Source organism: Phragmites australis, chromosome 4 (genome assembly GCF_958298935.1).
Source record: "Phragmites australis chromosome 4, lpPhrAust1.1, whole genome shotgun sequence".
Taxonomy (NCBI): Eukaryota; Viridiplantae; Streptophyta; class Magnoliopsida; order Poales; family Poaceae; genus Phragmites; species Phragmites australis.
In genome coordinates, this window is record NC_084924.1 from 22,483,725 (window position 1) to 22,510,667 (window position 26,943).

At 40.6% G+C, this 26,943-nt stretch overlaps 1 protein-coding gene across 5 annotated transcripts; it reads left to right on the plus strand.

The window, feature by feature from the left end:
- The first annotated feature begins 4,427 nt into the window (after positions 1-4,427).
- LOC133915904 (uncharacterized) lies at positions 4,428-26,943 on the plus strand. Of its 5 annotated transcripts, none has more exons than XM_062359297.1 (20): positions 4,428-4,524; positions 4,794-4,880; positions 6,102-6,164; positions 6,829-6,891; positions 7,704-7,797; positions 7,879-7,987; positions 8,074-8,112; positions 14,907-14,990; positions 15,101-15,162; positions 16,446-16,548; positions 17,226-17,375; positions 18,021-18,089; positions 18,184-18,240; positions 18,312-18,578; positions 19,569-19,643; positions 19,803-19,904; positions 20,363-20,433; positions 22,513-22,713; positions 23,467-23,560; positions 26,356-26,943. In XM_062359297.1, exons 2-20 carry the CDS (start codon positions 4,814-4,816, stop codon positions 26,644-26,646), a joined length of 2,061 nt encoding a protein of 686 aa, XP_062215281.1. In that variant the 5' UTR covers positions 4,428-4,524; positions 4,794-4,813; the 3' UTR covers positions 26,647-26,943. The 5 variants fall into 5 exon arrangements, with proteins under 5 accessions (XP_062215281.1, XP_062215280.1, XP_062215282.1 ...); XM_062359296.1 differs by lacking the exon at positions 4,428-4,524 and adding an exon at positions 4,531-4,666; XM_062359298.1 differs by lacking the exon at positions 4,428-4,524 and adding an exon at positions 4,531-4,645.

A 26,943-nucleotide genomic window follows, 5' to 3' on the forward strand; every position in this document is an offset into this window, starting at 1 on the left:
ATTATACTTGTGTTGATTCAAATGCTGCTGAAATCTGTGATGTTGGAATCTATCTTGAAAATATGTTAAAATCTGGAGAGAATAAAATATATGCTCATATTATTTTTTAATGGAATAGATACAATAGGCGGGTCCTTATGTCACTTGTCTGTGGAAATCTACCTATATACAGGCGGTTGCAAAAGAGGTCACATGTGGAAACCTATTATCACAGATAGTTTACTTAAGAAACCACTCGTGATAATCAATTTACGCAGGTGATTACTTAAGGCAGTTTCTTAAGTGAACCGCCTATGATAATAGTATTCCGTAGGCGGTCTCTTTTGCGCCTGTGGAAATTATCCATTTTCACAGGCCTTCGATCATAGGCGGGTTGGCTAAACGCCTGTGCAAATGGGTTATGAACCACCTCTAAAAATAGTTTTTGTAGTAGTGTATGCTCTACTATCTACTCAAATTCAGTCATTGAGTAAGAGACAGGGGCCACGTCAAGTATGGCGCATATGCTCTACTCTCTGTTTTGATTATCACATCAAACAGAGAGTCAGGGGCTATATCGTATACTTTTGATGCTAAGGCTTTACCCTTCGTTCTGTTCAGTCATCGAGTAGAAAGTCGAGGGCTACGCTATTTTCCTTCAATGGTACATGTATGCTTTTTCTTACTCTCTACTCAAGAATTTTTCTTATCGACTAGAGAGTCGGGGGCTATATAATAATACCATATTCTTCTGTAAGTATTTTTGCAAAAGTTTATCTGGGTTTAAGTTGATCACCTTAGATAGAACCAACGGAGACATGAGTTGGGTCGATGATGGACAATCACACCTCATAAGGCATAACAGCACCGTGATTGTCAGACATCTCACTTCTAGAGACCAACAAAGGTTTGGAAAGTCCTAGTCAGTCCCATGTGTGCTCTCTGACGAGTTCTTATTTCTATGTTAATAGATTATGCAAATCAGTAAAAGTTTTTAAAAGTCCATCATGTGTTCTGTTTCTAGTTTTATAACAGTCTTTTCCTTATTCCTTTTTTGGCCACCTCGAGTAATTACTCAATAATCATGCATGTGATGGCTTGTTTAGTTGAGTTTTTAGAAACTAACAAATATTCGATACTTGATCTTCGAGGATAATAATAACACTTGCTAATCAATTTTGCATCTACTTATGCTAACTCTATTTTATCGATAAGGAAATAGCAGGTAATAGCATAGTAGATAAGCATAATAATAGTAGTGTTTACAGATATCCCCATAACACGGATCAAATCTAAATGTTTCGAGTCCCGCACTACAGACCATCAACTAGAAGGACTACATTCGCTTTCACCGTCGGATAGGCTAAGCCCCAAAGACTCGACGAAAGCAGAGATCAGAGGTTCGACGCTTTCCATAAATTTTGCTGCCTCCTCTACAGGGCATCTGAAACTTACCATTACCATCAAGGTGTCAAGATTGGGATCATAGCTATTGAGGAGACCAAGCATTATTTTGGCGCTAAGGGAGGCCAATTGGGTCATGCGATCGAGAGTCTACTCCTTTAGCTCTTGGAGCGTTGTAATCGTAACTCCTCAACTGGCAATCGCAGCGTCTCGATCAGCCTCTGATTCCTTCAAATTTTTGGCCATTGCGTCCCGATCGGCTTCCTCCTTCTTCAAAGCATCATCCATGACTTTTCGGTTAGTTTAGACCTGCTTCAGGTAGCTTTGGAGCTTTCCCAGATATTTGTCCTTGATCTCGATGGTTTTGATTGCTCATTAATGAGGGCATTTTTGTCCCTAATTATGGACTTGAGAACTGGAAAGAATACAGAAGGATCAGTTAGTAGTTACTCGATGAACGAATCACTTACTGGTGATCAAGAGGAGCACTAACGTTCGATTCATGCCAAGCGAGAGGTGAGCTCCACATCCTTTTCCATTTGGTAGTTGTTGTGGTCGACTTCCAAATATCGGGCCTTGGTAGCAACCACCTGGGCGCTTGCAGCCTTAATGAGGTCCTCCAGAGCCGAAAAAGGATCTTCTGTTGAGGCTGATGCCAGTACTTCAGTCTTGTTGTTTTTTAAGCTTGACACAGAGACATCCACTGAGGATTTCTCTGCTTGAGGAGATGACGGCGGAATAATTGTGGATGTCCAAGATGAGGCACTACTCCTTCAGCCCTGAGCTCCTTCAGTCTTGATTCCTGCATCAGGGAGGCCGACCATGTCTCAGTCAGGAGCTTCGTCTCGTCAGACTGCTTGGGCGAGGCATCGACGAACTTCACGTCAGACTCCTCCTCTGGTGAGGAGAGAATAGGGGTCTTCGAGGGAGAACCAGAATCCATGGTTTTCCAGCGGCGGTGAGTGTATGGGTGGACAAAGATGGAGGTTTGTGTGAAAAGGCTGGCAATGAGGGTAAGGAATGTCTGCTATAGTTCCGGTTAGTACAGGTAAATAGCCCAAAATTTATTGTCTTTCAGCAACCACTCCTATCTCTATGACACCTTGATCAGTGTGAAAGGCGGAGTGATGATATTGTGCGAATCTCTGTATGCCCATCCAACTTTTGCACGCATTAAATGCACCCATACCCATCAGTTCAAATTTCAAAAGGTTTTTAAACTCTATTCGGAATCAGGTGTCGACTAATCGAGCTTTGTCCTTTCTTGAGCTTTGAGTGCGGTTAACAGCAGGGCGCTCGACCCAATTGTGTTTCCACTCGATACTCGGAATAGGTTCCATTCTTATTCGATTCTCTCAACTGCAAGCCTGAACCACCTTACTTGACCATGCTTAGATTTGGCGGTACTCGAGTGGGAAATTGCAAAAACCCTTCCTCCCGAGTAGAATTAGGGACTACCATTGAATATCTAACTATAAGATATATACGCATAAAAGTATACCATATATGGATAAAGTATGTCATGTGCATGCTTAACAACTCCGGATATTACATAACCGAATTTATGGTACCTGATACTCCTAGAGATCTAGTAGGTGCATATTAAGAAGGTCTCGACTAGTTACCCAACTTGAGAACAACTAGCATCATAGTCGGATTTATCTGATTTTTCTTGGTGGACAAGATGAATGACTCTCTATCGACTACGGTGATATAGGAGGCGGTACAAGACCCCTATATAAGGCGGGGATCCAGACCCCTGAAGGAAGACTCTCTTTTTCCCGGAGAAGCACAACTCATCTGCAAATCGAGGCAAGCACTAAGGCCATAGGAGATACTCGACGACTTCCTCATTAGTTTAGTTTAGATCTCGTCTATTCCTTGTAATAGATCTAGACATATTGTTTGTACTCGAGTGAATACAAATACATCATCGACCACATAGGATTTAGGGTATTATTCTAATTGAGGGCCCGAACCTATATATATCATGTGTACCTCGTCTCTTGTTTGATTCCTCAATAACGAAGACAACCTCATTATTTTTATGAACATATTGTTAGGGAAAACCCTTGACACCCATCGAGAGTGGTGTGGTAGTGAGCAGTCGTTATACTATCTCTAACTCTGATTGCCTTATAGGCAAATGGTGTCATCGGTTTTGTTTCTTTAAATATTTTTCGTAGCGATTTGTGTATGTTTAAGTTAGTTAATACCCTGTATTTAGTACCAACTTGTAATCTTTTGAACCATAGTTTAATCATGATGTTGTAATATTTATGTTGGTAAAGATATATATGGGTAAAAGCTTTCGTGTGAATTGCCAGTGCACACATATCAGGATTGCCAAAATTGGATTCGGTTTAATCATTAGGGGTTGCGATTGTTGTGATGAAATGTGTGTTAGCACGTGGCGCGTCAAGAGACAGACGTGTGCTAGCTCTTATCTTACTAAATAATCGCTCTAATGATTAATTCGAATATAATTTGAACGGATCCTGACAACATCTAAGGCGAGAAAAAGAGAGAAGGAGGAAACAGGAAGGAAGCTAGGTTGAAAACTAGAAGGCAGACAAGCAATATGAACCAAACCTTAGTAGGATAAAAGTAAAATCAACCCATTAAGATCTATAGCAGATTCATACCATAATTAGATATTCATACGATAATAGCTTCTAAAATTAAAGTACGAGAGAACTCGTCGAGATCTTTAAGATTAGATCTAGACATATTTTCTTGTAATTGTCTTTTCCCGAGATTAATAAAAATAAACATTATATAGTGTTATTATCCTAAACGATACCCAAACCTGCGTATAATCTCGTGTATTCCTCCTCTGATGACAAAATCCCCTATTTTAATAAATATTTGTATATCGATCTTTGACAACATTATTGTACAATTTTTACATAATGATATGTTTCAAACAGTGGTAAATTGTAATATGTCGGAATTCAACTTTTATTATGTATCGTTTTAAAACATACAAAATTGTATAAATTATAATGGCATGTACCCGATTAACAATTTCTGTCGCTGCCGGATCCCGTACCAAGCAGGCAAGCAATCGTCGCTACGCTGCAGTCTGCACCCGCCCAGCTGGACTCGGTGATTTCCTCAGAAAACGGCGAATCCAACTAGGTCGTCTCTTCCCCACTGCATTTCCCTCTCCATCACCCCCCCCCCCCGGCGGCTGCCTCAACTGGAGCACCAAGCTCCCGTACCTCGGGATCCTTCGGGATCCTATTGGGAATCTGGACGGGTCAAGCCCTTCCCTTGACTGGTCCCGCTTTCCCCTGATTCCTGAGCAATTTCTAGCGTGCTTCCATATTGGGTTGCTTGTGAATTTGTCCCGCTTTAGTTAGTTGTGGATTTGCCCTCCTGAGTCCAAATTCACCATATCCAAGCAGGCCCTCGGGTGCACTCAGGAATGGACAAAGATGCAGATTGCGCGGACGCCTCCGCATTGATTCGTCGAATTGAAGAGCTACAGCGCGGTAATCTCCGGTCTAATGTTCTTGCTTTCCTCTGTTGCTTTGGCTGTGTCCACTGTCAGTTTCTTCACCCTTTCTTCATGGTGGATGTTTCTGCTAATAAGACTGGGCTACTTCCATGTGGTCCATGCGAAGTTCTTTCCAAGGAGAGTGCTCTGTTCAGACTACAGGCTATTATGTTATAGGTACTTTACCTAGGTCATTGTAGGTAGTCGTCTATTAGATTGATCTTGTCAGTGAAGGAGAATTGCATTTCGGTACTGCAAATGTTAGACAGTGGTAAAATGAGCCAGGGAAAGGTTATGATGCTAATTGCCGCAGTTACTGAGGACTTTTATTGCGCTTATGGTTAAGATTTCTATTGGGTGTATGTCGCTGCTTATGTTTAGGGAGCTCCTGTTTGTGAGAGCTGACAGTAGATGTTGAACTGCAAAATAGATGATGATAACAATGAGGCCCCATGTGAGGATTTTTATATCTTGTTTGGTGAGGCCTCATGCGTTACATGCTACTGTTTCTAAATTCGATTCATGAATTGTGGATAACATTTGTGGTTCAGACTTAACTCTTTGCTTCCACAACTTAAATATTCGTGTGATAGCAGGATAGGTGAGTGCCATGTTTGTTTGCTGATCCTGTTGGTTCTGTGTAGCCTTGCACACACCTCAAAGTTGTATCATGTGCATTCTGCTGGATACCTAGGTGTGCCTCTCGTCATAAACTGAGGAAATTCAAAAATGCATGCCTCACAGTGAAGATGATTCCGTAATCCGTATTGAGATAATGTTGAGCCATTCCACATTGTCGGGAATGCTAATGAGGTCACCAACCATATGTGTCTGAGGGGTAGGGAAATTTACAGAAAAATGTACTGAAATCATTCCTTATTTTTGAGTCTGAAGTCTGAACTTTTAAGGATAGTGCCTTAAATTCTGCTTCTACTGTTGTCTTCTGACACAAAACTGTTGACCAGATTGAACCAGCAAATTTTTCTTCCCTTCCAACGTTCCCTACCATCCAACTATTAGTTACCTTTTACATCACTTAATCTGACATATTTGTAGTCCGCAATTTTCCAAAAAAATATTACATTGAAGCATTTTTCTACCTTTTGCTGTGCAATGGCGTGTGATTTGGTTTGTGACTTGAGTACATTTATTGAATTATGTTACACTTACTACAGTTATACACATTGAATTAACTTATTTATATAACCTTAAACAGAAAGGGATGAAAAGCAGCATGCTTTGGAAGCATTAATACATCAGGTTGAAGGACTCCAGTATGGTAATTTCGTATTCTACCCTCTGAATTCCTGATCTTGGTCAACCTTTGTGATAGAATAGGCCTTATCCAAGTGGGAAAATGTAGTTTCCTTGACTGCAGGAAACATGATGCTTTTTCTTAGTGCAGGTTTTCTTGTTGTCAATGGAGTTTTGTCATATGATGATATTTACTGATAGAATTCGTCCACTAATCATTGCAGTAGTTTATTCTATTAGAAACATGTTCCAACTGTTTTCTTTTGGAAAAACCTAAGGTTCTGATTTCTGAGTATCTCAGTCATTATGATCGCTTTTTGAAGTTGTTCCTGATGTTTAGCTAGTTATTGTTTTTTTTCCTTTTCCTTTTTCATCTCTCTGTTTTTCCAAATCCAAATATTATACGATATGAAACTCCACTTTCCTAGTCATGTTGCTTATGTTACCACATTTTGTCATAGTCTCTTGCTCTCAGAAGTCATTTTCTTCACAAGAAGTAAATATTGTTGTACTCTATGCTTAGCATGTTTATTGTAAAGTGGGCTAGTTCACTAGTTGACCCAAATAATTGGGTAATGACCTGAACATGCCTTTGCTAATTTGGTCCTTTTCTCTCTTAAATTTTCTATTAATATTTCTGAATAATTATTGTTGATTCAAGAAAGATTGCCCCCCTTTCTGTTCTGTAGAAATGGATGAAAAAGTAGATCTTGTTGAAGTATTAACTCGTCGAGTTGAAGACCTCCAGCGAGGTACGCACTCACATCTGTTATAGACAAGATTGCCACTCACAGTTATTTTTCTATCCAATCCTATGAAGCTGCTTGTTTGCCATGTTATTAATGAAGTTCTCAGTAGGGGAGCTCTTCATCCTGCAGATTAGTTTTGCTACAATTTTTTTTTTTCTGTCCAAGTAGTTTGATTCAGGTGCCTCACTTAATATGCAGCAAGAATTAGTACAACTGTACAACATATTAAATGACAAAAATACGACAGTCCACTGTAGTTCCTTTGCTTTTATAAAATATGAAATTATATCCTCTCACATATTTGAGTATATGTTATCTTCGGAGGGCACAGGGCACACTGGTTTCAATCGCTTAACCTTATTGTACTACTGAGAAAATTCAAGAGTGACCTTGGTTATGTATTTGGTATGCTATATGATGTCTGAAAGGGCATGAAACAGCTGCCCAAATCTTTGGCTGATTCCACTACATGCTTACCAAATTCCAATACATACAATATGTCTTTTTGAGAAGACTGTTGACCTTATTTTTGGGATGTAGCAGTATATAAGGATGTGGCACAGTTAGTTCCTTGAGTACTGTGTTAGATCTCATTTTTTAGATAACATGTGGAAAATGCTTGGCAGATGTAACTAGGCCTCACACTGTTCTTGTTCGAATGGAGAAACCATTGTATTCTTTTTTTTTTTCTCAAAGCTGCTCGTGTCAACTAGTTGTTTAAGAAATACCTTTTCATTTCATGATTTTATCATTTTGTCATCATAGGTTCTTGTGGTACATGCATGTAGACTGATTGATAGATACTTTGTTTGCAGAACGTGACGAACTTAGAAAAGATATTGAGCAATTATGTATGCAACAAGCTGGACCTGGTTATATTTCTGTTGCAACTCGAATGCTTTCTCAGAGGTGCTTCCATATCTAATATTCATATTTCACTTTGATTCACTCTAGTGTAAACAAAGCAATATTTTTGTTGTAACTGTTCAGGTCAGCAGCTTTAGAACAGGATATTGAGAGCCTCCAGGAGAAGTTAGGTGGTTGCTTAAGAGAGAACCAAAATTTGCTAGAGGAGCTTGCTGAGGCTTATCGAGTTAAGGTGTGCTGCTTCTTCTCTCTCTATACTGTTGTTTCTAGATTTCTCTTTCCTCTGTCTTCTCATTCTTTGGTTTACTTAAATTTCAGAGTCAGCTCGCTGAGTTACATGGTGCTGAGCTATCAAAGGTTCTTACTTTGACTTAAACAACTGGCTGTTTTGTTTTACGAAACCGTGGCTTTTGGTACTAATGATCATTGCTGGGTGGCATGTGCTGATTTTGTGCTGGTCCTCCATCATTATTCATAGACCATAGGCGAGTATAGGGTGTGGGCATGTGGTTATTTTAAGGAAAAATTGGTTTCATGACACAAAAAGGTCATACCTTTAGTTTTATGCCACCAAGTCGCACTGTTACGCTTTATGACCACTGAAAGATCACATAGTTCACTTATTTACCATCCCTTGTTAGCAATTTTCAGTTTTTCTTTTTGTTTCCTCCCCAAAATAGTATGCGAAATACTACCTTTACCCCATCGAGTAGGTCATCCCAATGGAATACCATTTTCTCCATCTCTATTTTGGGCAGCACTCCTTGCTGGTTCACGTTGCAACTGAGCATGATGTCTTCACTGCCGTGGCAAGAAGCAGAAGCAAGAAGTGACACTACTGTTGTGGATACAAAAAATACAGCTGAAATGAGTATGGGATACTCGTAGAAGGATAGGATATGCTTATGCTTGAACCCTGCTGGGTTTGCCGCGGAGGTACAGCTGCTGGAATGAATTAGAAGTGTTTGATACGTTAGCATAGCTCTGCGCTTCAGGGAGCAGAGTCAACTCATAGTATAGTGGGAGAGAGAGGGAGCGTGTTATGGTGGAGGAGACTGCCTAGAGCGCCTGATGCAGCGGGCTTTATGTACCCCTGTGCAGCTTGTGAAAGGAGGGAAGCATCGTGCTGCTGTATGAGCCGTGAAGAAGGAAGTATTTTTAGTGTACGAGAGGGGCAAAATTGTCTCTATAGATGGTGTTATAACTTCAGTTGGACAAAGTGCTATTATAACGAACATGGTGATCTTTTGGAGGCAATGATGTCTACCAATGCGATTGGATGGTATAAAACTAAATTGGCGATCATTCTATGTTATTGAGCCCATTTTTCATTTTAATGGGTAAAGTACCTTGAAGAGGGAAATGCTACTCTCTGCATCTGGGGATTCTGCCATTCAAATTTGGTATATGTTTCCATAAAAAAAAGGTGCCAGAAGGGTCCGACCAAGAGACAAAGTGTGGACAAAGAGCTTATGATCATTAGCACTAGAAAAACTAGCAACAGTGATCACAAAAGCAAAGCGCTCAAACCAGACATAAGGAGCTTGCTTAAGGCCATAAAGAGAGCGATGGAGACGACAAACCATGTCCTCAGGAACGGAATATCCTAGCGGTCGGTGCATGTATACCTCCTCACACAGCTCAACGTTAAGAAATGCATTCTTGACATCAAGCTGAGAGATGGACCACTGGCGCACAAAAGCCACAACTAGAAGAATGCGAACTATGGTTATGTGAGCTACAGGTGCAAAAGTCTCATCATAATTGCGACCATGCTCCTGCTGAAAACCACGGACAACAAGACAAGTTTTGTATCGTTCAAGAGAACCGTCAGAGCGAATCTTAACCTTATAGATCTATTTGCATGTGATGGGACAAACATGTGGGGCAAGAGGAATAAGATCTCACATGCCAGTACGATCAAGAGCAACCAGCTCCTTTGCCATCGCATGTTACCATTCCTGATGAACAACATCACAGTAAGAGGATGGCTCAGCAGGAATAACACCAAGAAAACCAAATCGATAAGGAGGCTGAATCGACTAGCGATCATGAAGAGAGTAGCGAGGAGAAGGCAAAGAAGCTATTGCTGGAAGAAGATAGCTCATCCGAAGGTGGCACAACATGCAGGCTGTGAGACAGCATGAGAACGATGAGTGTAGTGGAAGGAAAAAGACGTACAATGCCAAAAGGGGGAGGATCTGTGTCACCCAAAAAATCCTAATCTAGGTTAAGCGAGCATAATCACCATAGTTTTATGTTTTGCGAAATTCTGTCACATGTATATTTGTACTTGTGAGCGGAAATGGTCTAGGGCTAATTAGAAGTACCCCTTAGGCTTTGGAAAAGAAGAAGACAAGGAGAAAGGGGAAAAAGGAAAAGTGGAGATAAGGTTTTCAGCACAAGACCGCCCCTCGCGGTCTGACCGCTAGGGCGCAGTGGGTTTTGGTTTAAACCCCATCGAACGATGTTCACTCCTCTCTCTTTTGGCGAAGTGAGTGAGAGTGGAGTAATGATGTTAATGTTTAACTTAATAGTATCCGATATACTTAGCAATGCATAGGTCATCGGTAGAAGTCGAGCGGTAGTTCGACCATCATTCGCAAGCTTAGGGCTTGTTAATGTTCGCAAAGTTCATGATGATGTTGGTTTGTATGAGTTGTGAGGGTGAGACGAGATGTGGCGGTGGTAGGGGTAGGTCAGGATAGGAACCCGAATGTATAGACCGTTTGCTTCGATTAAGCACCATCCATTGTTGCAGTTGGTTTTACCACTTTTCCGTACTTATCACATATCCGTATATGGGACGGATGAGATGAATACCTTTGTAGCTATGATCCTTTTGCGTGCGAGTCTATGATGTTGTGGGTGTAATAGACTTGTAGAGGTATCTAGTTTGCTTGGGAAGTAGTTCTAAATGACCTCCACACCTATAGGCGTATGTTCAAACAGTTGAGATTTATTGGGAAAGGTTGCCACGAGTACCCCTTGTGTGGACTTTAGCAGGTCGCACAAGCCGAATGACCTTGTGTCGTGTGGGTAAAGATGTACCCCCTATAGGGTGTAAGATCAATTCGTATTGCCTCACTCTCGGTTATAGGTACGCTTCTGTCTATTTGCATCAGTCGTAGAGTTCTGATGTGGGAAGTGGTTGTGATGGTTGAGGTTGGTTATGAGACGGTTCCTTGTACAGAGATATTTACGATGTTGATCTCTGGATAGGAGGATACAGTTGTTTAAGTTGTAGGTTCTCATATTTGTCAAAACTACTTTGCATAAGAATTTATTTAACCTTATAGCTGATTCCTTGCTAATTCACCTCAAATGCATTATCTTTGGAGTCAGGTTATTATATGTACCCATTATAGGTTAAGTTTTGCGAGTACCTTCGTACTCACGTTGCTTTATTGTGTATGTGAGAAAGAGTTAGTGTTCGGCTACTTCATGCCTGTCGACGCTGGCGACGGGTGAGAATAGTGCTATCTACTCGTGAGATGCCGTTTTGGGGTGGTGCTTATAGGCACATGACACTACCCGTCTTTTGTCTTTCTCGTATTTGTTTTCCGCTGCGTAGTAACTCTAACCAACTAGGAGTTAAATTGTCTTTTATCCTAGTGGTCGGGTTATATAAATTATGGTGAAATTGTAATAATTTAAAGACATAATATAATTTCATTATTCGCTCTTTATTATACCTTCATGTGATGAATCATTTTGTAAAGGCTTATGTTCTGATCTTGGTTATAAAACACTTGCCGGGACTACTGAGATTGGATTCTGGTTAATCATTGTGGTCATGATTTTGTAAATAATCACCTTAATAATTCATTAGAACATAATTTGGATGTTTCTTTACAATCTGATGAGATTGAAGTCAAGGGTGAGGTAGGCACCAAATAAGGCGCAACAGGAAGAGGCGCCATAAGTTGCCGGAGAAAAGAAGAAGAAACAATGATGGGTGTGGCAGGAAAGGTGTGAAAAGATAGTGATTCAACCAAGGAAGCTGAAGAAGTGAAAGGGGAGGTACGAGGATAAAAGGGACGAGACTCATCAAAAGTAACATCTCAAGAAATACGCATCCGACGAGTAATAGGATCCTAACACCGATAGCCTTTATGCTCAACACTGCAGTCTAGAAAGGCACTCAACAGATTGAGCAGTCAGTTTGGTACGCTCACAAGAGGAGAGAAGAATGTAGTCAGGAGGATAGCCACAAAGATGCTCAAAAGAAATCCCATTCTTCAGAGAAGAGGCTAGATGTTGGCCAAGTAGCAGTGGAGACCACTTCAACCAAAAAATGAGGTGGTACAGAAGAGACAACCATAAGCGCGCGAGCGATCTAAAAAAGATGACGATGCTTCGTTTAGTAGCACCATTCTAAGCATGAGCACCAAGATATGAGAACTGGGACAATGTACTATGTTCAGCAAGAATAGTACGAATGTGCTTAGAAAGAAATTTGCTAGCACAATTAGCTTGAAAAACACGAATGGGAGTGCCAAACTTAGTGCAAATCATAGTGGCAAAGCACATATGTATAGATAGCACCACGCTACGTGAAGACAAAGTAAATACAAGTGTGGCAAGAAAAATCATCTATAAAGATAATATAGTAGCTGTGACCACCTTTTGAGATGAAGGGAGCCAGACCCCAAACATTAGAGTGAATAAGATCAAAAGGACGATGAGCCACTGACTCACTATGAGGATAAAGAAGCTAAATCTATTTACCAACCTTAAAACTCTGATAATCTAAAGACACATCTTCTGCGAAGACCATGACAAACTAATGAAGATAGACATGACCTGCAGATATGACTGCTGGAAAGAGCCAGTAGTCGAGGAAGCAGAAAGACCGATGGCCGCAGCGGATGGAAGATGAAGCCAGTTGAATTCTCATAGACGTTGGGAATCACGGCGCCGAGGCCTAGTACCAACCAGAGCCTTCATGTAATGATCATGAACACAATAAAAGTTAAAGTCTAGAATAATGCGACAACCATGATCAGTAAGCTGACCAGCGAACATGAGTTGCATGATGAGTTGGGGATCATGAGCAACAAAAGAAACACTAAAAGAAGTGCAAAGGGTGCCCTGGATAACAGTGGAGAGAGAAGTACCATCAATGGTAATGACATGAAGAGAAACAAAAGGATGAAGCGAAGATAGACTGGAAGAATCAAATGTTATATGAAAAGATGCCCATGAGTCTAGAATCCTAGGTGATATACCTGACTGTGCAGAAGGTGGTCTCTCAGTGCAAGAAAAAGGAGTAATAGAATCAGTAAAACCCGTCGGTGAGGAGGTAGAGGTAGCAACCAAACGTCAAAGCAGTGTCACAATCTCATGATGAGTGTTAGTCGAAGACGTAGTCGAGGTAGAAGCACCAGAGGGTTGTCGAAGATGTTTCTTCTTCCGGTAACAGTTTGCCTCTATGATCCTCGTTGCTGCAGTAGGTGCAGTGAGGGCACTCACTACCACCAGAGGAGGCCACAGAAGGCAAAGGAGTGGCACAAGGAGTAGGCGATGGTGTAGACGAAGATGTAGGCGCAACAGGTAGACATGCAGCCAACAGTGAGGGAAGTAGCAGCAGTCCAGAACCACGTAGATGAGTCTCCTATGAACGTATCTTCGAAAACGCCTCCACAAGTGTGACATGAGAATGACGTGCAAGCAGATGACACGACGCTGCTCAAACTCGGGACGAAGACGAATCATGAATTCGTAGAGGCGATGAAAATCCCTTTCAGCACATAGATCCCAACAACACTTATAAGAGTGACAACCAGCAACGTAAAGAGCATCTCCAGAAGTCTCATAGTTCTGACGAAGATGAGTTAACATTTGAAAGACAGTAGAAAACTCAACAATCTCAAAAGAAAACCGAGGCTCGATATTAGCTACCAAAATGGATGCAGCACGAGCATCATCATCCATTCATTGAGCATAACCAGACAATTGATCCCGGTATAGATCCAAAGCATCCTGGTAGGCGGAGACAACCTTATCATAGTCAATAGTGATGGCTAGTAGCTGCTTTCTCGGCGGGAGGCTTCACTGGCTTCGTCGGAGGAAGAGAAGGTGAAAAAGGAATGTTGCCAAAGAGAATATCCCAAAGATGAATGTCACGCATGTGAATGCGCATATGCTGCGCAAAGTCCCATTAGTTGACACCATAAAAAATTACCGTGCATTGATGAACTGAAACGGTGCCTGACAACATCCTGAAGAAGTGGCGACATCAAGAGTGCAAAGGAGTAGCGGCGAGCGACGGCGAGAGCACAAAAGAGTAGCGGCGAGCGACGGTGAGAGTGCAAAGAAAAGCGCCAGTTACTGCATTTTTTTTTCTTTCACGTGTTGCTCCTTCCTTACCCACACGACTCTGTATAGAACAAAGTGAGCGAATCAGAGTCGAGGGAGCAGAGGCGGATTCGGCCAGCGCGGGATGGGGTCGGGACAGAGGCGGAGCGGAGGCGGTGAAGGTGGGTAGGCTGGCTCAGCGACAGATCAATCGTGCGACTGGGGAGTAGCGGGCAGTGGCGTGGCTCGGGGTGGATTCGGCCGATCCGGGTGGGGAGCACATTGAATTATTGAAATAGACAGATCCGAGCGTGGAGAGCTGGATCCGGCCGGGGGAGAACCGGATCAAGCTGGCGGCCACGGAGGAGAGGGAAGCTGATGGGGAGAGAGAAAGCAAACGGGTGTCTAGGGTTGGGATGAGTTGCTACGTCCCAAAAGAAAAAGTAGCTTTGATGGCTGGTATTTTTTTTTAAAAAATAATGACCTAAAATGTGAAGACCGTCAAGAAAAAGAGGAAGAGCATTGTCCGCCTTCAAAACCTAAGATTACCTGTCCTTATCCAAAATCCATAGATTGAAAATTGAAATAAAATTTTCAGCACTGCAGACATGCTCAATCTTGCTTGGTCTTCTTCAGTGAAGGAATCCTTTGGGCGACTATGAGTGAGCATTAGTTTTGACATCAGTCATATTGAAATAGATAGCAAAAGCCTCATTTTCTTATGTAAACTTGAGATTTTCTGGAAGTAACAAACTAGCAATTAAAAAGGGTTATACAATCTCTTGAGATTCCTTGTATATATATTCCAGCTTTCCGTTGAGATGACCTTCTTTCCTGCAATAATAATGCAGAACAAGGATCTAGAAAAGCAAGTAAGGTTTTTCCAGAGCAGTGTTGCTCAAGCGTTTGCTGAACGGGACAATTCATTAATGGAGGTTCTTTTTTGTTCACTTATTAAGTCAATTCTGTACCTAAATTGTTAATGCTGTGTGCATGACTTTGTTTTTCTATTGGTAAAGGCATATTATTCTGTTGAAATTTGTAGTGTGAGAAAGCGAAAGAGCGGGAAGAAGCAGTGTTAAAAAAGTTCGCTGACTTTGAGGAAAGGTATGTTGCATAACTGTTCACTGGTATATGAGATTTGTTTCTTGAACTTAGTGACATGGACTAGAGGACATTTCTCATACTGGATGAGTGGATTTATAAGATGACAAGGTTTCGATGTTTTCATTCACTGAGTTCGCTAGATTTTGTTGATTTTTGGGCTTCATTGTGTAAAGTATCTAATAGCAACTATCAGTAATGGCTGGTACGCATTGCGCAAGCACACCTACAACTTTACTAAAAAAAAAAGAGAAGTAATTACCTGTGTAGGAATCGGAACAGTGCATTTGAAAGCATGAGAGTAAGTGATACGTACTATGTAGCGATCTTGTTTGGATTATGGGCAGTTCCGTATCTTTGACTAGTTGTCAACATTATTTTAGAGGTGGGACTTTTTAGCTTGTTTACAATGAAAATGGAATCTCATATGGCTGCTAGGTATCTTAATTTAGGGTACAGTTATGTTTCAAATGAAGCATCATTCTGGGTTAGGTGTTCTTCAACTGAAAGGCATGCACTATGTTTTCCTTCTGTAAATCTGTGATGTTACTCTCATGATACATCATAGCTGTCAATCAATGGGGCCTAATCGGCCTAATCGCCGTCTGGCACACCAATTTGCTGATTAGGAGCTAGTTGACATCCCACTTCCCTCCTAGCGCCTAGCACTTTTTAATGCACTGTTTTTGAGGAAGTTCTTATTTTAATATTAGTGTCTTGAATATATATGTTAAGTATATATATAAGCCTGTATATTGCTCTAGGCCCATATTGGCCCATAAGGACCGACTATATATTTGGCATCAAGTCTAATGGATGGACATCTTCTTTCCCTCAATTCCAGTAAGGTAACATGGAATCAGAGCAATGTTTAGGGTTAGGGTTCCGCACAATCCCAAAATTCATCCTCTTCTTTTGACACCGTCTGTCTACCACCGTCGAGCTATCGCCTCCTACTTTGCTATTGTCATCGCGTCGGGGCTCCGCTGCCGCCACTGTCCTCACGTCGATATCTGCCATCTTCGGGCTGAGATCTGCCGCTTTCCTGTAGTGGCTGTCACCGCCTTCTGCCACAGCCAGTCATCGCCTTCCCGTTGCAGCCCATTGCCGCCTTCCTGTCGCGGCTGTCGCTAAGCGTCCTTGTACATTCTCTGGAAAAAGGAAACATTGGAAGATATGATGGTTAATGATGACATGATGTTTTAATTTCCATTCTTCGTTATTTTTATATTGGGCACTTAAGTTATAGGTAAGTGCAAAGTATCATGATGGTTACTGATTGGCAGGACAAGAGAATATCAATCTGCAATTGATGATCAGAAACACTTAAATGATGGCTTGCAGAGGGAACTGACAGAATTAAAGGCACAGACAGAATCTTCCTTGAAAGTAAGTATTTTTGTGCATTTCCAATGCTAATAGGAGGAATTTGCGTAATATCACCTATTGGGAACTAAGCATTCTGCAGTGGTGGAAACTCTGCAAAATATCTATTTTAAGTTTCTGGTAGTTATTACAACCTTGTCCTAAGATCATCATTCTTGCATTATGTGTGTTTTTGTCAGAATCATTTCCTTATAAATCCAAAGCTGTTCTATTATTCATTTGTTTTTAACTTTAAAGGAGGGAGGGTTCATCTGTACCAATTTTGCTGCAACATTAATATAAGCTAAAAGAAGTTAAACAAAATACGCATGATATACTTTTTTAATTTCTTTTTGCGTGTGCATATCAGCACATGCCTCTGTTGCCTTATTGATATGTTTCCGAGAACTGCTAGTATATTGCTATGTCCACAACGTATTTATCTAGTATGCCCTATCTTGGTTGAACCTAGGATACTGTGCTTGCTATGTCCACACAAATCCTTGACCTATGCATTTCATCAACATGGTTTTTTGTTCTCTGACATAATCCTTAACGATATAGATACTGTTTAAATTCATAATGCAATTATGCTCTAGCGTCGCTAAGTTTGTCATATGTTGCAATCCTTTGTAATACCCTAATATATACCTGTTATCCGCCCTTTTACCGGTTGGAGCTGATAGTTGAATCTCTTTCAGGTTATCCTAAAATTCTATGAACTCCGTTCCAGAGACTGCGAATGTCCTTTGAACATTAGTTTTGAAGAGAAGTGTTCAATCCTTCTAGATGATTCTGCTGACAATTGGAGTTTTAGCTCTGATGGCGGAGCCTCAACTTTGAAGTACATTGTAAACTTTAAGCCCTTTATCCATTATACAGAATCATTCATATTTATTGAGTTATTTTAATTTCTTTTACTGATCTTGCAAGATACATATTATCTATGACACTCTATTGAACTTCATTATCCATTTTTTGTAACTTTTATGCTTGATTAAGGTGTTTAGTTTTATTTTGGGAACCTATGCAAAAGATAGGGAATGAAACTTTGCTGGCAATTATTTCATTATTTATCCTTTTTCAGAAGTACTTATGCAGTTATGATCTGAATTGCAGTTTTTTCATGCAACATACTGCACCATATGTGGATACGAACTACTTTCATTATCGATGATACACGTTATTTTAGTGTTAATCTCCTCATTTATTATATTTGGTTAAGTTCTAGTCCATGGAGATTGTCATGTCCTCTTTGACCAAATTGTGCATGGTACTTGCAGTAATACAAATGACCTGACAGACCTATTTTGTCATAAACATACACAAGTAATGCTCTACTGGTGCTTTGAAAGTTTCCATGACTTATGGTTTATTGAGAATTTTTTGAGTTGATCTGGTGCGGAAATGAAGTGGTTTACATAATTGCACCTAGCTACTGATTGATTTGCATAAGAGATTTCCCCTTTAATGTAGATTTAACTTTTTTGTTGTAGGCATCTCTAGAAGAGGAGAAAGAGTCACTTAAAGCTAAAATAGCTAAGCTGCAAAGCAATTTAAAGATGGTAAGATAAACTTGGGGGATGATTAGACAAGTTCAGGTGTAACAGAAAAGTTAATTGTTTTGTTTGCTGAAAAATATTATTTTTGGTTGTGCAGGGCCTTGAAATTGAACAGCATTTGCAAAGAAATGCACGAATATTAGAGAAAAGACAGGTACGGATCTGAAGTATTCTATTGTTCTTTCTCATGACAACTTTAATTTGTGCAGTTCCTTTGGAGTACAGGCACTGTATGAGGATTTTTTGAGAAATGGATTGTCAGAGCTTCAAAAGTTCTATGAATATCGAAGGGCTGAAATTATGAAAATATTGGAAGAAGAATCCTCGCGACTGAGCACAGTTGTTGCAGAGATTCAAGATAAGTTAAGTGAAATTTGCATCAACACTGAAGTCAGTGAAAACCCTGTTGACGAGATGCAGTGTTGTGACAGCAGTTGTAAAGATGTGCATGTTACTACAGATATAAGTCCTAACACTAGCACAAGCCCTAAGGTTTGTTGACCTAAACAATCAACTTCCTTCACTATTATGCTGATCCTCTTTCTGTGAACTACATCTATGCTTACAGGCTACATATACATTCTCTCTGAAAAACATTGACAAATTACTCCATGAAGCATAGTCAAATATTATCTTAATAATGAACTTTCTAACTGCAACTGCTTTATGTCACTAAAAATTAGAAATTTGAATGTACTACTGCAAATGTGTTTCTCTTTTTGCCATGACGAACATGCAAACCCCCTCTTCTTTTGTTTTAGCTCATGACAAGATGGAGGGTAGCAATATTAGTTCTAAGCATTGGCCAAACTTAAGACATTATCCTGATCAAGCGCATAAAGCAACAGCCACAGTAGCATAAATTTTGCTGGCCTCTATGTGCTATCTCTTACCCCTTCTAGTTCCCCTCATCCTAATCTATGCCTCCCTCCCTCTTCTAACACCCTAATCTGCTCCAAGACTTCCTGTATGGACATTTCCATGTGGTTGTCATCCCTATGTGAACAACATTCACTATAGTTATCCCGATGTGAACCAGCATTCACTGTAGTTGTCCCTATGTGAAACAACATTGACAACAGTTACAGTATTGCTATAAGCCTCTAATTGGAGCAAACATCTGGAAATAGCATGTCTGAGGAGCATGAGATGTAGTTCTGTAAAAAACTGATAAGTGATAAATTGACAACACTTTCTTTTAAGACAGACTTTCAAGTCAAATCTCATTAGCTGAAAACTTTGTCCGCATGAAACACCACACTTTAGCAGCCGGTTCTATATGGCAAGCTGAATCAGATGTATATGGACTAAGATGCGACAAATGCAAGTTTGGGGAACTTTTTTCGAACATTTCAAATTTTGTAGTCCAAATTGCATGTTTTAAGGACTTACTATGAATATATCAAAGTTTTCCTTTTCTTCTTTTTTTAGGAACTTCTTTTGATAGATAATTACTGTTTTTTGTGATTGCATATTCTGCAGGGTGACTCTCTTGCTGTTTCTAATTCCGTGTCATTTGATGAATCTAAAGCACTTGCACAAGCTTTACAGGAGAAAGTACTCTTCAGTCCAGTGACTCTTTTTGTTTTGCTTTTGATATTCATCAGTAAATTTGTTATAATCCTGTTTTACTTTTGTGAAGTTTTGAGCTTGAAGTTCTGATAAGAGTTTTTCTTTAGATTCAATAATCTAACATTACACTGGTGTACATTACAGATGGAAGTACTTATGCTCTTCTCACAGGAACAAGAAAGGTACCTATTGGAAAAACAGAGAAACCAAATTGATATTGAGGACCTTCAGAAGAACTTATCTCAAGTAGCACCTCTACACTTTCTATCTGTCATCAATTTGCAATTACAGTCTACAGATTTTTTAATGTTATGACGAGTGTTTTAAATATTACAAGGATGGTGTGGTCTCATCTGATATTGTCATGAAGTTTATACTTTGTACCATTACATTTTTGTGCACTTTTACTCCTAGTTGTTTGAAAAGGAAAACTGTACTGTATGATTCTTTTTGAAAATATGGACTATATGACTACAATTAGTCTTGAATGTGGATTTCTTTAGGAAAAATCATCAATTATTAAGTTCCAAGCTAGACTAACTACACTATTTACACTGGTGGTTTGCAAGACTATCCTCCTTGATAGACAGAGTAGTTAGTTGTGCTATAGTCGCTTAGTATATCACATGTGTGTAGTTCTTTTGCACATCAGCACTCTTGCAATGTTGGATGCGTTTCTTAACAATTTCACCTTTTGTATACAGGTTAAAGATGAAAAAGTGAGGGTCCTGATGGAATTAGCAAAACTGAAAGAAGAATATCTGCTGTTAAAGGGGTAAGTATTTTGTGCAATAAGTAATAATAATTGTTAGGAATATAGAGTCCTTATCCATCACTTATAAGCTGTTAGAGTTCTTATCATGTACCCCCTCATGTACTTTATATATTGCTCGCAGGAGTTACAATCGAATAGTAGTTGTTAGTCCTAACGCGGTATTAGAGCTAGGGTTTTTTGGGACGTCGCAACTCGTCCCATCTACCTGTTTTAGCTACTTCCTATGAGCCTTCTTCCGCCCGCCGCCTGGGAGTGATCTTTCCTCCCATCCGCCTCTGGTTCCCCCTAGGCCGTACTGTCTCTCACCACGATGGTGTCACCCCCACGGTCACGCTCCCACGGCTTCTTCTCGGCGCCGCTTCCTGTTGCAGTGCCGCCACAGCTCCTCATTCTCGGCACTGCTTCCCATCGCAGTGCCGTCGCGGCTCCACTAAGGGTGCCGACCGGCGGACCGGCTCCGCCTCGCTCTGGCTCATCGATTTGTCTGCTGCCTTGCTACCGGATCCTGCCCACATGCTCGCCTCCATGTACGTGTGTCGTCCTCGCCTGCTGCTCCTACCTGTGTTTGCCACGACTCCCCTACCGTTCGCACCCGCCTGCCTCGGCTGCTGTGGATTCGACTATCCGCTGGTCCATCGTTGGGCTGCGAGTTGTTGTGCTAGCTCGATCTTCCACCGTCGTGTCAGCTCGATGCACCGTCGTGTCGGCTCGATTCACCGTCGTGTCGGCTCGATTCACCGTTGTGTTGGTCCTATTAACTGTCGTGCAGGTTATGCTCTGTCTTTGCTTTGAGCTGCCTGTTCGGTCCTGTTGTGGGATGTCACCAATCTGGGTTTTTTCATCCACAGCCGCTGCAGCTCAACTCTCTCCCAGACAATGCCTTTCCTTTGGGCATTATCTTGGTGCTATTTGGGCAGTCTTGTCAGTGTCATTGTTTTTGTGCTGGAGCCTATGCATGTTGGTTCGGTTTTGCTCCTGCACAAATTTGGTTCTCCTGCTGCTGCTGGTGTGGTGTTGCTGCTAGGTTGTGCGTCTAGGAGCTTTAATTCTTTGTTTTCCGCTGCGTTTACATCCAAGTTTCAATCTCTCTTTGAGTTCGTCTATGCTATGTGAGTTGACATATTCCTTCGTCTATTAGTTGATTTCTTTTCGGTCATTATTGATGCAATAGTGTCATCTAGGTCTTTCCGTAGCTTTAGTGACAGCTTCATTTGTAATCTTGCTATTCGTCATTTGCGGTGTTTGCAATTCTTGATCTAGGGTATTCTTTTGTCATCTTGGTCTTTTTCGTAGCTTTAGTGACAACTTACATCTATTGTCTTGCTACTTGTCGTCGCTTTGTTGCGTTTCTTGATCAAGGGCATTATTTTGTTGTCATCATCACGATTCGACTCGTGTGTGTTGTTTTGCACTTCTTCGGTTTGATTTGATGGGATTAACAAGTCTCCATTCTAGGTCGGCTTTGAAGAGAAAATTTTTGGATGTATTAGTTTTATTATGTCTAAGTTTATTACTTAGTGTCACATCTTTTCAAATGCATTGCTATTGCATTCGCCTTGCATTTGAGGGGGAGGGGGCTGTTAGAAATATAGAGTCCTTATCTTTACATATAGGTTGTTAGAGTACTTATCATGTACTCCCTCATATACTCTATATATTACCCCATGAGCTAGTATTGAATAAAAGTTGCTATTTCGAACAATAATAAATCATTTTTTGCTGTTAAAGGGGTAAGTGTTTGCAACATGGTCATGGCAATATCCATCACATAACAGCTTGGTTCTATGAACTTCCCTTGGAGAAAGTCACGTACCTATTAGAGGATGTTAGACTCTTGAAAATAATGAACATGTAAACCATATTCGAATTGCATCAAGTTTGGTTCATCTGTAGTTCCTGTAGTTGAGATGGATCGTCGAGTATGTCAGAGCCGTTCCCGTGTCCGACTTGGTGTCAGGCACATGCTCACTTCCTAGAAATGTCTGAGCATCAGGAGCAAACATGTAAAGATTGATTTTTTTGTGGGGCCCTGAGTTCATCTATTATTATTATAACTGTATTACCTTTTCTGCTGAGCAGCTCTGCAGTGAAGGAAGGTCATGGTACTGGTGGTTCTCTGAAAGTCATCCCTGGGCATGACCAACAAGGGCTGCTAAAGACTGTGCTGAAGAGAACATCTTTAAGTCACTGGATGAGAAAAGATAGCAGTAGTATTGGACATGGCAGCTCTTGTGGAAATGATCATACAGTTTTCAAAGAGCACTCAGTAGATGTTGCAAGGTTTGTGACGATAGACATATTTGTTCTACTTTCACATTGTTCCCCTAATGTTTTATGGGCTTCCCTTTCAATATTAATGATGCCTATATGCTACATTGGAGACAATACTACCTCTAGTAACAGAAAACTGTCATTTTTTTTGACATTAACATGAAATCCAAAAAGCAGTTCAACCATAAATTTCTTGTCGTAATATGTTTCGTAAAACCTAATAAAAAATTGTAATTTTTTTTGTAGACAATTACTGTTATCATTTCCAAACAGCTGATATTGTTAGTCAAACTAATAAAATTTGATTGCATACATTCTAGGATGTTACTTTTTATCTGGGATAAGGGTAGTAGATTTTTTCCAAGGGACTGTTTGCAAGAGGGGGATTGCTATAGGAATTTCAAAGACTTCGTTCAAATCTGAAGTAAACCCTAAGGTAGTCGATCCCAGTTCTGCCTATCTAAAAGACCCTAAAGGTGGATAGTTTCCCCTTGCCTTTTCTCCACTTCATGTTAAATGCTTCAGACTGAAGTTATTACTGTTAAAAATATATTAATTGGAACATGTAGATGCATCGCAAAAATGTTATCAGAAACTACTGGGGATAAACATTAGCAAAAAAATGTTGTATGCGTTTTGTTTTTGTTTCTCTTTGACCATTAATATATGATGGAATATTAAAGGACTAGCAACAGAAGCTTGTCTGTCCAAGCTATATATATTTCCACATTGATTGTTTTGTTTCATGCGACTGCATTGCAGGTTAAAGGTTGAAAATGCTACTCTTCTGGAAAGTGTTGGTACTGTGGAATGTCTCACTTCTTCAGTACATAGGCTGCATGTTGTGCTTCGGAAGGTACGCTCTTTGTGTTGTTAAGTACACACACACACATATATATATATATATATATGACGACGAGACTATTCTACGTCTATGCGCAATTGCTATTCACACTACGCACATCCCCAGTTACAGTCCGAAACACTGTGAGTTACAACTTGTTATTCGCACTACGTATATCCCTCAGTTACAATTCGAAACTCTATGAGTTACAACTTGTTAGGTAGATGAGTTACAACTTCACGTCTAGAAATACATAATTGCAACACGAGAAGTTAACACTGTGAGTTAGAACTTGTTATTCGCACTGCACACATCTCCAGTTACAACTCGAAACACTGTGAGTTACAACTTGTTAGGTAGACCAGTTACAACTTCACGTCTATAAATGTATAATTGCAACATGGGAAGCTAAGACTGTGAGTTACAATTTGTTATTCATACTGCACATATTCCCCAGTTACAACCCGAAACACTGTGAATTACAACTTATGAAGTGAGCGCAGACATGAACTACAGTGAGCATACCTGCAGAATATATATATATATATATATATATACATATTCTAGGCCCATGGCTCATCTCTGGTTCTATATATATTGAGAGTAAGTCTAATGGATGGTCAAGTCTCTAATCATACAATTCCACTAAAGGTAACATGGTATCAGAGCCTGGAGTTAGCAATTAGCTAATTCCGAATTGTTTCTCTTGGCGGTGTCCCATCTATCGTCCACCCATCACGCTGCTCGTCACGACGGGCGTTGCTTGTGTCTTTACCCATCGCGATCCGTGCCTTCACCCGTTGCGCCGCTCGTCTTCACGCCACCGTCGTGGCCCCATGTCTCCACACTGCCGTCACAGCTCGTGCCTCCACACCAGACCGCCCGTTGCAACCCTGCTCCTCCACATGGATATCTCCGCCGATCATCCATCGCCAGTCATCCACTCCTTTGCCCAGTCGTAGAGGCTCGACGTCGCGCTCTGCTATCAAGGAGGCGCACCCCTTATACCTGTCATGGTGCCCCGACGTCGTGTAGGCACACCTCCCCTCCGTTGTTGCTCCTCTACTAGAGTCACTAAGGTTGGCTCCAGCTGGTGGATCTGCATCCTGACGCCACGGACACCTGCTCTAGCTAGTGGATCTGCATCAACCAGCTACTCCTCTGGCCTCTGCTGAGCACTGCCACTGTTGCTGCTTTGCGGGGACGAAGGCTGTTGCTACAGTGCTGCTACTAGTAGTCATTTGTTGCCTTCATTGTTCATCCACTATTGGTACTGCATCGTTACTGTACATCTGTTGCTACTGTTGATCTGTTGTTGTTTGCTTCCAATATGTCACAACGAAGTGCAATTGCTACCCCTATTACACTTGATGTCATAATTATCGAGAGTGGGCTTTTTCTGTAAAAACTGTGTTTGAGGAGGTATGCACTGGACTGATGTTCCACCTGTTGACAAGTCAAAAGATGGTTCTAATTCTGTTGAGGTCAAGATCTGGCAGAATATGATGGAAAGGTTATGAGCGTCATTGTCACTAATATGAAGGAGTATGATTATGAGTCTTGATCATCACAAGACAGCTAAGTAAATGTGGGATTATTTGCAGCATCCATATGTTTAGAATAGTGGTGCTATATTTGCAGCACCTTGAGTTTGAAGGGGGGTGTTATATATATAGTATGTACCTAGGTGCACTGTAGTTCACTATATAGTACGATCCAAAAAGCAGTATACTATATTTGCAGCACCTTGAGTTTGAAGGGGGGTGTTATATATATAGTATGTACCTAGGTGCACTGTAGTTCACTATATAGTACGATCCAAAAAGCAGTATAGTTGTTATCGTAATTGACGTAACCGACTTTTTTGTCATATGATCATAACTCAATTATCTGTGATGTCGTAACTCACTATTTTCTTAGTCGTAACTGTGATCGCAACTAGGTCACCTCTACGCACACCTCAGTTACGATCCAAAAAGCAGTATTGTTGCTATCGTAACCGACTTTTTTATCACGTGATCGTAACTCAACTATCTGTGCTGTTGTAATTGACTATTTTCTTAGTCATAACTAGGGGTGGCGTAGCAGTAAACTACAATGTTTTGTCGTAATTATACACTTTTTATCATGTGATCGTAACTCACCTATATGTGCCATCGTAACTGACTAGTTTCTTAGTTATGACTGGAGTGGTGTGAAGGTGGCTGCAGTAACTGAGGGTGGCACAACGTAGTTCACTGTTGCGCCTAGGCGCAGAATAGACTCGTCGTGTGTGTATATATATATATATATACATATATATAACTATATATATATATACATATATACATATATATATACATATATATATATATATAGTTCTATATATGTCTAATGGATGGTCAAGTCCCGAATCACACAATTCCAGTAGATGTAACACTTTGAATCAATGGATGTAGCTTCTTACCATGACCATAAGAAAAGTTTTAAAGAAGTGATGCATAATATTTGTCATTGGATCTGTGGGTCATTTGTTTGCTAGAAAGAAAAATTAGCTTTCTCACTGTTTGGTAAGCTTTCGCATGCTTTGAGGTTTGCTTTCTTTGTCTTCGCATTCACCTGTCCTACTGTCCAGTGCTGTGAGTGATACGGCCAGTCATAATAATCTGTTTTCAATTCATATTTTGATTGAAATGTTAATTTACAAACATCATATTGTACGGCACAGATACCCGTCCTTCTGGCCTTATTTTTTGATACATTGCTAGCTTATTAATTTATATGTGAGACATATCACTTACTCTCAGAGTAACAATCAAATTGGTCAGGCGTATGATGATGTCAAATCAGCTAGTTCTTTGGAGAGTACCTATGAAGCGTTGAACAGTATTATAACTGAAGCAAACCTTATGAAGACAGCTCTTAGCGTGGTTCTTCCGGTAAGCTGCTCCGGGGATTCATCAGGTGCTATTACTTATGAGGCTCTGTATGATCCATCTGATTCACCTAAATCGAAGTCTGAGAAAGTAGATCCTCTCTCTTCCGCGGGCATGGAGATGGTGGAGCTACTAATATTGGCAGCAGAGATTCTCAAGGAGAGCTTTCTGTTGAAGAAATAAGGTACCTGACATGTAAGCACGGTTTGGTTCTCCAGCTCTTGCTTATATAGAAGCATGCAGTTTACTCCTGAAAGACAATTATTTGGTGTATATACTTCAACCGATTGGTAGCAGTGCAACTAGTAGACTACTGCAAAATGTAGGAAAGAGGCAATGAGGTAGAACACCTGGAGAACGTTACTGTAAATTGCTGTAGATCTGGTTGCTAGACTAAAAGATTAAGAATTGTGTGTAGATATATGTCATATCTATCTGAACTGTTCTTTGTATATGTGTAGTAGTTTTTATCATTTGTTA

What these genes read in the sequence shown, in the direction of transcription:
- LOC133915904 (XM_062359297.1), top strand. Translation starts at nt 4,814, where the DNA reads ATGGACAAAGATGCAGATTGCGCGGACGCCTCCGCATTGATTCGTCGA. An exon ending in TTCGCTGACTTTGAGGAAAG is followed by an intron (nt 15,163 to 16,445) that starts GTATGTTGCATA and finishes ACTGATTGGCAG; the next exon opens with GACAAGAGAATATCAATCTG. An exon ending in AGACAGAATCTTCCTTGAAA is followed by an intron (nt 16,549 to 17,225) that starts GTAAGTATTTTT and finishes AATCTCTTTCAG; the next exon opens with GTTATCCTAAAATTCTATGA.